The sequence below is a fragment of the Myotis brandtii genome, unplaced genomic scaffold (genome assembly GCF_000412655.1).
Source record: "Myotis brandtii unplaced genomic scaffold, ASM41265v1 scaffold827, whole genome shotgun sequence".
In the NCBI taxonomy this organism is placed as follows: domain Eukaryota; kingdom Metazoa; phylum Chordata; class Mammalia; order Chiroptera; family Vespertilionidae; genus Myotis; species Myotis brandtii.
The window spans coordinates 1,318,214-1,328,900 of record NW_005371360.1 but is presented as its reverse complement, the minus strand read 5'-3'; the positions used below and the strand labels follow the sequence as shown (position 1 = coordinate 1,328,900).

The following is a 10,687-nucleotide window of genomic DNA, read 5'->3' as shown; positions in this document are numbered from 1 at the left end:
AGTAAAGATGCACACTTGAAAAGGAAGAAAAGTGTGGACGTGCTCCAGAGAGAGCCCCTCCTGGGTCTTTTTTCTTGAGAGTTCTTATTTGTTTTCTAAAGGTGGGACTTTTAGGGAGATCTTAGAGCAGTGGTTCTCAACCTTCCTAATGCCGCGACCCTTTAATACAGTTCCTCATGTTGTGGTGACCCCCAATTTCATTGTTACAAATTGAACATAATTAAAGCATAGTGATTAATCACAAAAACAATATGTAATTATATATGTGTTTTCCGATGGTCTTAGGCAACCCCTGTGAAAGGGTCGTTCGACCCCCAAAGGGGTCGCGACCCACAGGTTGAGAACCGCTGTCTTAGAGGAAGATCTCAATAGAATATTTATCAGCATTATGCTGATTCACCAAAATGAGATTTATTCCCCTGACCTCATTCCTCCTTGGGTGTGGTTGGCACAAATGGCATTGGTTGGATTTCTGTTATCTATCTCCCTGAGTTGGGTAATTTAAGCTGTTTACCCTCTGGTTGGAGAGAAGTGTAAACCATTTACTCTTCTTCCCCCCCCCCCATTTTTATTGAATTTATTGGGGTGACATTGGTTAATAAAATGATATAGGTTTCAGGTGTACAATTCTATAATATGTCATCTGTATATTGTATTGTGGGTTCACTGCCCTAAGTCAAGTCTCCTTCCATCACCATTTATCCCCCTATACCTACTTCTATCTCCCCCATCCCCTTTTCCCTCTGATAATCACCACACTGCTGTCTGTGTCCATGAGGTTGTGTTTTTTCCCCTCACCCAAGGATATGTTTTTGTTTTATTTTTTAAATATTTTATATGACTTCAGAGAGAGGGAGAGAGAGAAAGAGAAAGAAACACCAATCAGTTGCCTCCTTCATGCACCCGGACAGGGGATAACCTGCAACCTAGCTGTGTGCCCTGACTAGGATTTGAACTCACAACCTTTTGGTGTATGGGACAATGCTCCAACTAACTGAGCCACCCAGCCAGGGCCCATTTACTCTTAAGTGTTCTTGGTTAGGGAAGATAGGATTTTGTAATTTACTAGATGGCTGTAAACTGCTTGGTCATTTAACTATCTGTCTCAGTTTCCCTTTTCCACTTGTGTTGGCTTACTAATCTGTCTCACTAGAATGCTGTACACATTTAAATGGAATGGGGAGAGGAGGTGACTCACAGATACTAGCGGTCAACCTGGTTTATACCATCTGATCCATTAGGAATTTATTCTGGAATCCAGTTAGCTGGGGGGCTAACTCAATTTTTTCCCCAGTTAATTAACACAGCAATTCTCAGCACTATTGACATTTGGGCCCAGATAAGTCTTTGGTGAAGGGAGGAGAGAGACCGTCCTATGCACTGTAGATGTCTAGCACCATCCACCCGCTAGATGCCAATAGCACACACACAACTGCCACCAGACATGGCAACCAAAAGTGTCTCCAGATATTGCCAAGTGTCCTCTGGAAGGCAAATCGCCCCCATTTAAGAACCACTGGTTAAAACTAGAGGCCATTGGTGAATGTGAAGGACCAGCCATATGGCTGAAGTGGCTGACTCAATGGCGGGAAGCCCTAGGAGGCAAGGATGGGGGTTTCTGGATGGCAGAACTGGAGGCTGCCATCAAAAAGGAGTCTGGCCCTGCTGGTGTGACTCGGTGGTTGAGCATCAACCTATGAACCAGGAGGTCACCGTTTGATTCCTGGTCAGGGCACATGTCCAGGTTTTGGGCTCGATCCCCAGTAGGGGCTGTGCAGGAGGCAGCCAATCTATGATTCTCTGTCATCGTTGATGTTTCTATCACTCTCTCTCTCTCCCTTCCTCCCTGAAATCAATAAAAATATTTTTTAAAAGCTTCTGTACAGCAAAAGAGACCATCAAAAAAAAATGAAAAGGGAGCCCACAGTATGGGAAAACATATTTGGCAATGATACATCTGATGAAGGGTTAATATCCAAAATATACAATGAACTCATACAACTTAACAAAAGGAAGACAATCCAATTAAAAAAATGGGCAAAGGACCTAAATAGACACTTCTCCAAAGGGGATATACAGAGGCCAAGAGATATATGAAAAATGCTCAAAGGCACCGATCATCAGAGAGATGCAAATTAGAACAACAATGAGGTATTACCTCAAACCTATCAGAATGGCTACCATCAACAAATCAACAAATGACAAATGCTGGCGAGGATGTGGAGAAAAGGGAACCCTAGTACACTGCTGGTGGGAATGCAGACTGGTGCAGCCATTATGGAAAACAGTATGGAGTTTCCTCAAAAAATTAAATATGGAACTGCCATTTGACCCAGTGATCACACTTCTAAGAATATACCCTAAGAAACCTAAAACACCAATCAGAAAGAATGTATGCACCCCTATGTTCATAGTAGTGCAATTTACAATAGTTAAGATCTGGAAACAGCCCAAGTGCCCATCAGCAGATGAGTGGATAAAAAAACTGTAGTACATTTACACCATGGAATACTATGCAGCAGTAAAAAGGATCGCTTACCCTTTGAGACAGTGTGGAGGGACTTGGAGAGCATTATGCTAAGCGAAATAAGCCAGTCAGAGAAAGACAAGTATCACATGATCTCACTCATATGTGGAATCTAATGAACAAAATAAACTGATGGACAAAATAGATCCAGAGACATAGAAGCATGAAACAGACTATCAAATCTCAGAGGGAAGGAAGGGGTGGGTGGGAAGAGAGCAACCAAAGAACTTGTATGCATACATGCATAACTCATAGAGACAGATAAGACGGTGGTGAAGGCAGGGGCAGGGGCGTGCTAGAAGGGGTGAATAGGGGATAGGAAGACATATGTAATACTTTCAACAATAAAGATTTAAAAATAATAACAATAATAATTTTTGAAAAGGGGTCTGGCCCTAGCCGGTTTGGCTCACTGGTTAGAGTGTCGGCCCATGGACTGAAGGGTTGCAGGTTCAATTCCGTCAAGGGCATGTACCTCAGTTGCAGGCTTGATCCCTACACCGGCAGGACACATGCGGGAGGCACCAAGGGATATATCTCTCATATCAATGTTTCTTCCTCTCCCCCTCCCTTCCACTCTATAAAAATCATATCCTCCATGAGGATTAACAAAAGAAAAAAAAGAGATCTGGCCTTCACTTAAGGGACATCACAGGAAGTTTTGTACTGCCCCTGATAATAATTGTAATACTAATAGCTACAATTTATTGTTTACTCTGTGTGAGGGGAAACCGGGGCCATCTTACTCACTGGGCCATCGCATCTGACTTTCCCCACGAGACTGGGGGGTGGGTATTCCTGACTGCCTGTCTGGCAGATGAGAAAATTCAGCCACAGAGGCAAAGCTGCCCAGGCAAGGTCATATGGCCAACAGGAAATGTGAAAGGTAGGGTACTAGCTTGTAATAAATTATAACACTGGAGCAGAGAGGTGCCCATCTGAAGAAAGCAAAGCAGTCCCCAAAGCTCACCGTTCCCCCTCCCCCTTGAAATTCAGCTCTAAGTCTTAATCCCTGAAGTTCCAACCCGGTCAAGGCTAGGGTGACCCCACCTGCTACAAACCCAAGGCCCAGCAGAAGTGTCCAGGGGGAGCGCAAGCCTCCATCAGCTTCCACAAACACTCCCAGGAAACATGGAAGGAAAATCTGTTTTTACTGACTATGCAGCTTCAAGTCCTCCAAGAACCTATCGCCCTCCCCCTCTCCAAGACAAATCGCAACTCGGGAGCCACCAGTTTGACCCCACAAGAAGTCCTCCCAGTAATTAAAGGGTTCTAGGAAGGGTACCTACAAGGAATGGTTCAGACAGAGAAACTGAGGCAGGGCCTCCCGGGCCCGGGTGGGGAGGGTGGGGGTGGAAAACAGGATGTCTCCATGCTTGTTTACCCGGCCTCTCCCTTCCCCCGCCCAATCTCTGCAAAACGCGAGTCGCCAGACCAGGCTGGGGGCGGGGAGCGGGGGGAGTAGAAGATGCTGATAGCGCCTGACGGGTCTCCCAGCCAAGGTTAGCCAGCCAATGAGGGGACAAATCAATCATTTGAAACACCCAATGGGCTGAGCGCCGCAGCGCGATGGGGGGTCCTGCGCTAGCGAGAGCAGGGGCCTCGCCTGGCCAATAAACAGCGAGCGGAGTTGAGGAGGCGGGCGTTAGGCGGCTCGATTGACGGGGCTGCAGTCAATCAAACGAGGCCACTGGCCAGCCTCGTTCTGGCAGCCCAATAGGAAGCTGGAGGAGGCGGGCGCTACGGGTATATAAACGGCGGCGGAGCGTCGGTTGTAGCATTCTGCGCGCCCGCTGCTCGGCTCTTGCTTCTGTCTTTCCATCCGCGCCGCCGCCACCATGCGCGAGATCGTGCACCTGCAGGCCGGCCAGTGCGGCAACCAGATTGGGGCCAAGGTGCGCGGGGAACCGGGCCCCCGGAGGTGGCTGAGCCTAGTGGAGCGGGGCCCTTGAACTCCGCGGAGCTCCCCGACCTTGGGCCTTTTGGCCAACGGGGTCTCCAGGAGGCCAGCACCCCAGGGACGGTGAGGGAGGGGGCGCGGGGGCTGGACCAGGCTGGGAACAAAGAGGCCAATGGGGGTGGGGACCAGCCTTCTGTCTGCTGGCCACAGCTGGCTTCACAGCTGGCCCACTGTCCCCTGCACACGCACAAAGAGTCCCAGACTCTCGCGCTGGCTGCAGCCAGGGTGCACTGACACCAGCAGTCTTGGCTGGCGACTCTGCTTCACCCTGCCCCCACCTCTCCCTTCTTGCTGTTTCATCCCTGCCTCCCCACCATGCCTTTAGGGCCCCCGTTCACCTTGCTGGGGGACAGGTGGCAGCCAGGGAGGTGGTTGGCGGTCCTGAGCCCAGAAGATGGAGGTCAGGGAAGGCTTAGATCCCCTCTCCCTCTCTACTGGTTCTTACCCCACCACCACCACCCCTCTAGTTCTGGGAGGTGATCAGTGACGAGCATGGCATCGACCCCACGGGCACATATCATGGGGACAGCGACCTGCAGCTGGAGAGAATCAACGTATACTACAATGAGGCCACAGGTAGGATGCAGGGGCACCTTCTGGAGTGGGGGTGGGAAGGACGTGGGGGGACTGCACGCTGGTTCCTGGCGCTCACCCCAGCTGACCTCCATCTGCTTCCCGGCAGGAGGAAATTACGTGCCCAGAGCCGTGCTGGTGGACCTGGAGCCAGGCACCATGGACTCCGTCCGCTCCGGCCCCTTTGGCCAGATCTTCCGGCCTGACAACTTTGTGTTCGGTGAGTGCCAGGCATGGAGTACAGGCAGGGAAGCCTCCTCACTCCTTTCACTTCCAAATGCTTAGTGAAAACTCACCACCACAGGCCCCACAGCCCAGGGCGGGGAGGCGGAGAGGGCAGTCATGGCTGTGTTGGCGACAGCCGGGCGACTGTGGGAGCCCAGGGGAGGCATCTGATACAGTGGCAGGGGTGGGTGGGGGTGGGTAAGGAAGGCTTCCTGCATGAAAACCCCAGCTCTGCCACTTCATGCATTCTACACGTATTTATTGAGCACCTACTGCATGCGGGTCCTACTATATACATGATAACACATGAGAACAAAACAGACAAAGCTCTCTTCTCCCCTGGAGCTGGCACCCTGGTGGACTGAGGGAGGATGGCAATATAAGCAAGTAAAGCTCAGGCACTGATCCAGTCAGCTGGGTGACTCTGGGCAGTCTCTCTGTGCTCATCTCCTCATCTTTAAAATAGGGACAAAAAATCTACTTCACAGGCTTGTGTGGCTCAAAGCCATTAATATGTGTAAAGGATTTAGTCCTAACCGGTTTGGGGGTGGGTGGGGGTAGGTAGGGAAGGCTTCCTGCATGAAAACCCCGGCTCTGCCACTTCATGCATTCTACACATATTTATTGAGCACCTACTGCGTGCGGGTCCTACTGTATCCCCAGGGGGGATACACATGAGAACAAAATAGACAAAGCTCTCTTCTTCCCTGGAGCTGGCACCCTGGTGGACGGAGGGAGGATGGCAATATAAGCAAGTAAAGCTCAGGTACTGATCCAGTCAGCTGGGTGACTCTGGGCAGTCTCTCTGTGCTCATCTCCTCATCTTTAAAATAGGGACAAAAAATCTACTTCACAGGCTTGTGTGGCTCAAAGCCATTAATATGTGTAAAGGATTTAGTCCTAACCGGTTTGGCTCAGTGGATAGAGGGTTGGCCTGCGGACTCAAGGGTCCCAGGTTCGATTCTGGTCAAGGGCATGTACCTTGGTTGAGGGCACATCCCCAGTAGGAGGTGTGCAGGAGGCAGCTGATCGATGTTTCTCTCCCATCAATGTTTCTAACTCTCTATCCCTCTCCCTTCCTCTCTGTAAAAAAATCAATAAAATATATTTTTAAAATATATATGTGTAAAGGATTTAGAACAATGCCTAGCACCGAGAAAAAGGTAAATAAAGCACTTGTTGTTTTCACGATCATTATTGTTATTAATGCCTGCGGCCTAAAAGATGATTAGGGCATGGAAAGGCAGGAAGGATGTACAAGACAGAGGGAACAGCTGAAGGGAGGGGCAAGGATGGAAGCAGCGAGAACAATGAATAATCATCACAACAAAATTGTAATAATTTGTTATCTATAATAATAATTTTGTCATTATTGTTCAACCACTAGGATGGCTGGGGGAGGGGCTGGGGAGGTTCTTCCCACAACGGCCCTTGTGTCCCGTTCCCTTCCCTCTCAGGCCAGTCCGGAGCCGGCAACAACTGGGCCAAGGGCCACTACACGGAGGGCGCGGAGCTGGTCGATGCCGTCCTGGACGTGGTCCGAAAGGAGGCTGAGAGCTGTGACTGCCTGCAGGGCTTCCAGCTGACCCACTCGCTGGGCGGGGGTACGGGATCCGGGATGGGCACGCTGCTCATCAGCAAGATCCGGGAGGAGTTCCCCGACCGCATCATGAACACCTTCAGCGTGGTGCCCTCGCCCAAGGTGTCGGACACGGTGGTGGAGCCCTACAACGCCACGCTGTCCGTGCACCAGCTGGTGGAGAACACAGATGAGACCTACTGCATCGACAACGAGGCCCTGTACGACATCTGCTTCCGCACCCTGAAACTGACCACGCCCACGTACGGGGACCTCAACCACCTGGTGTCCGCCACCATGAGCGGGGTGACCACCTGCCTGCGCTTCCCCGGCCAGCTGAACGCGGACCTGCGCAAGCTGGCCGTGAACATGGTGCCCTTCCCCCGCCTGCACTTCTTCATGCCCGGCTTCGCGCCGCTGACCAGCCGGGGCAGCCAGCAGTACCGCGCCCTGACGGTGCCCGAGCTCACCCAGCAGATGTTCGACGCCAAGAACATGATGGCCGCGTGCGACCCGCGCCACGGCCGCTACCTGACGGTGGCCGCCGTGTTCCGGGGCCGCATGTCCATGAAGGAGGTGGACGAGCAGATGCTGAGCGTGCAGAGCAAGAACAGCAGCTACTTCGTCGAGTGGATCCCCAACAACGTGAAGACGGCCGTGTGCGACATCCCGCCGCGGGGCCTCAAGATGTCGGCCACCTTCATCGGCAACAGCACGGCCATCCAGGAGCTGTTCAAGCGCATCTCGGAGCAGTTCACGGCCATGTTCCGGCGCAAGGCCTTCCTGCACTGGTACACGGGCGAGGGCATGGACGAGATGGAGTTCACCGAGGCCGAGAGCAACATGAACGACCTGGTGTCCGAGTACCAGCAGTACCAGGACGCCACGGCCGAGGAGGGCGAGTTTGAGGAGGAGGCCGAGGAGGAGGTGGCCTAGACCATCTCATTCGTTCACCCCTGTCTGCCCCCACCCCCGCTGGGCTGCTCACCTTTGACCCCTTAGAGCTCCTGTTGGGCCCCTGAGAACCCTGCAGCACCACCAAGCCTGACTCAGCTCTGACCCTCTGACCCTACAACCTTGACTTCTCCCCTGACCTCAGCTGACCTTCGACCCCTGAGCCCCACTTTGGCCCACATTTAACTCCATGAACCCTGTTTCTCCATGACCTCTCCTTCACCTATGACCTTACCCACCACTCCAATGCACTCCCAGACAAATAAACTCCAGTCTACTTTCGACCCCCTCGCCCTCTGAGCCTCCCTTCACCTCCGACCTTGCCTCACCTTTGACCCCACCACCCTCTGACCCCACCTGCTCTCTGGCCTCTGTAAGCCCCCTGTTTTATCCCTGAACTCACTCCCCTCAACTCCAACTGACCTTGGCTTTCCAGGGCTGGTGGAGGGCAGCTGTGTGGGGAGAAGCAGCCCTGGAACATGTGGACAAGAGAGGCTGTGCCCCCATCCCTCCCCACCTCCTCCCTCTGACTCACCCTCAATAAATAAATTGTTGTCTTGCCATGTTTCTGCTGAGTGCATTTTCCATCTCCCTGTGGGAAGGCCAACAAGCAAGGGCTCCCCCTAAAGGATGGAGATGGGTGCTGAAGGGACATAATCTGGGGAGGAAGAAAGGGGGCACAAATTCTAGAGTCAGACTGGACTATGCCACTAACTGTGTGGTGCTGGGTAAGCACTTGTGCTCTCTGATCCTCGATTTGCTCACCTGTGAAATGGGATTCTATATTTGCCCCCATGATCCCCCCCACACACACCCCAGGAATGTTTGTGAGGATTCGAGGAGCTCTTATGGGCATAGCACTTGTGCTCTCTGATCCTCGATTTGCTCACCTGTAAAATGGGATTGTATATTTGCCCCATGATCCCCCCACACACACCCCAGGAATGTTTGTGAGGATTTGTGGAGCTCTTATGGACACAGTGCCTGACACAAGGAGTGCTTGGCAATGGAGCTGTTGCCATTTTCTGTGGGCATCTAGCAAGTATGGAAAGCAGAAGGGGAGTCTTTAGGGAAGGGCACTGGGGAGATGGCAACCTGGAGCTAGCATCAAGGGACAGTCCTATCAGAATAACAGTCGCTAACACGGATGGAGCACTTCGATGTCCTGACATGCTTCATCTCATGTAACTCCCACACGAACCCTGTAAGATCTGAGCTTTTGTCTTCTTTCCTACCAAGATTTAGAGATACAAAGCATATCCATTAGCTTTTCTTGTGTAACTATCCCCAAAAAGTTTAGGGGCTTAAAACAACAACAGTCATTTATTTAGTTCTCAAATCTGTGATTTGGGCAGGGCTTGGAAAGGCAGCTTGTCTCTGCTCCCCGTGGCATCAGCTAGAGAATCTCAACTGAGGGATTTACTTACTCCGTGGCTTACTCCTATGGCTGCCAAGTTAATGCCAACTGTCGTCTGGGGATGCAACAGGGGCAGGTAGAATGAGGGCATCAGTACCTCTCCATAGTCTGCTTGGGCTTCCTCACAGCAGTCATCCCAGGAGAGCAAGCAAAATGCATTGCATTTTTCTGACCTAGCTTCAGGAGTCACTTGGTGTCCTCCGGACTCCTCAAAGTCATGTCCATGTTCAAGGGAGTGGGCTGTAAACTCTACACACACCTCTGGAGTGCAGAGAGGCAAGATTCCCCGAGAGCATGTGGGGTGGGAGATATAAGGCTGTAGCCATCTTTGGAAATTACAGTTTGGTCCCATGACTATGAAGCAGTGAACGGGGGTTCAAAGCCTGACAGTTTAAGTCTAGAACTCTTATTCCACTTCAGTGTAAAGACCGTTCTAGGCACATTAAGCAGAAAGGAATTTAATATAAGAATTACAACACCATTGGAGGGACTGAGAGAGGGGCTGTAAGCAAGTGATTTTTAAACTTCAGTGTGCAAAAGAATCACCAGGAACACTTTGCTAGCACACAGCTTCCTAGGCCCCACCCTAGAGTTTCTGATTCAGCAGGGCTGGGCCCAAGACCTTGCATTTTTAACAAGTTCCCAGGTGAGGCTGCCTATGAGACCACATTTTGAGTAGCCCGGGAATAGGCCAGCACAGCACAAAGCTGACCACTAGGGAGCTGCTTCCTCTGTTTAGTGAGAAAGGTAAAGAGCCAGCAGGCTGCCATCGGAGCCATTAATTAAGTTCAAGAACACCTCCCAAGACCCACATAGCTGAACATAGGTCCACTGGAGTGCTCTGCAAAAATCAACTAAAATGAATATAAAGTTAATTAAATATCCAGCAGGATTCTCACACACACACACACACACACACACACACACACACACGGAGGAGGGGAGGTCTACCTCACTTCTACCTTCCAATCTCTCAAGCATTTCTAGTTGGTAGAATTTGCATCCAAAACCAGAGCTACAAAGAAGTCTAGGAAATGTGGTTCTTCTCAGCTTCTGCAGTACAAAGAAAGGCAAACCAGAAGGAAGAGAAAGAAGAAAGGAGGGATACTGAGAGCCAATTAACTATTCCCATCACACTCTATGCTGGGACCCAGCCTTCCCCCACCCACCACCACCACCACTGGGCCCCACCACAGGTGGGCAGGAGGCAGGAGAAGTGTGAGAAAGGCAGCCTGGGTATCCAGCCCACAGCAACCCTCATCTGAGCAGGCCCAGCACAGCACTGGGTGGTGGAGCAGACAGTGGACTAGGCCAGTGGTCGGCAAACTGCGGCTCACGAGCCACATGCGGCTCTTTGGCCCCTTGAGTGTGGCTCTTCCACAAAATATTGACTTCTGCGCATGGGCCATGAAGTTTCAATCGCACTGTACATGCGCGCCCACACGTGGTATT

General features: G+C 51.3%; 1 protein-coding gene across 1 annotated transcript; it reads left to right on the top strand.

The window, feature by feature from the left end:
- Positions 1-4,280: 4,280 nt before the first annotated feature.
- On the top strand, positions 4,281-8,385 carry TUBB4A (tubulin, beta 4A class IVa). The gene is made up of 4 exons (XM_005884407.2): positions 4,281-4,422; positions 4,955-5,063; positions 5,170-5,280; positions 6,743-8,385. The coding sequence occupies exons 1-4, from the start codon at positions 4,366-4,368 to the stop codon at positions 7,798-7,800; spliced, it is 1,335 nt and encodes a 444-aa protein (XP_005884469.1). The 5' UTR covers positions 4,281-4,365; the 3' UTR covers positions 7,801-8,385.
- The last annotated feature ends 2,302 nt before the right edge of the window (positions 8,386-10,687 follow it).

Bases quoted from the DNA above. Each gene is read 5' to 3' on its own strand.
- TUBB4A (XM_005884407.2), top strand. From the start codon at position 4,366: ATGCGCGAGATCGTGCACCTGCAGGCCGGCCAGTGCGGCAACCAGATT. The intron at 4,423-4,954 runs GTGCGCGGGGAA...CCACCCCTCTAG, and splicing joins GCAACCAGATTGGGGCCAAG to TTCTGGGAGGTGATCAGTGA. The intron at 5,281-6,742 runs GTGAGTGCCAGG...CTTCCCTCTCAG, and splicing joins GCCTGACAACTTTGTGTTCG to GCCAGTCCGGAGCCGGCAAC.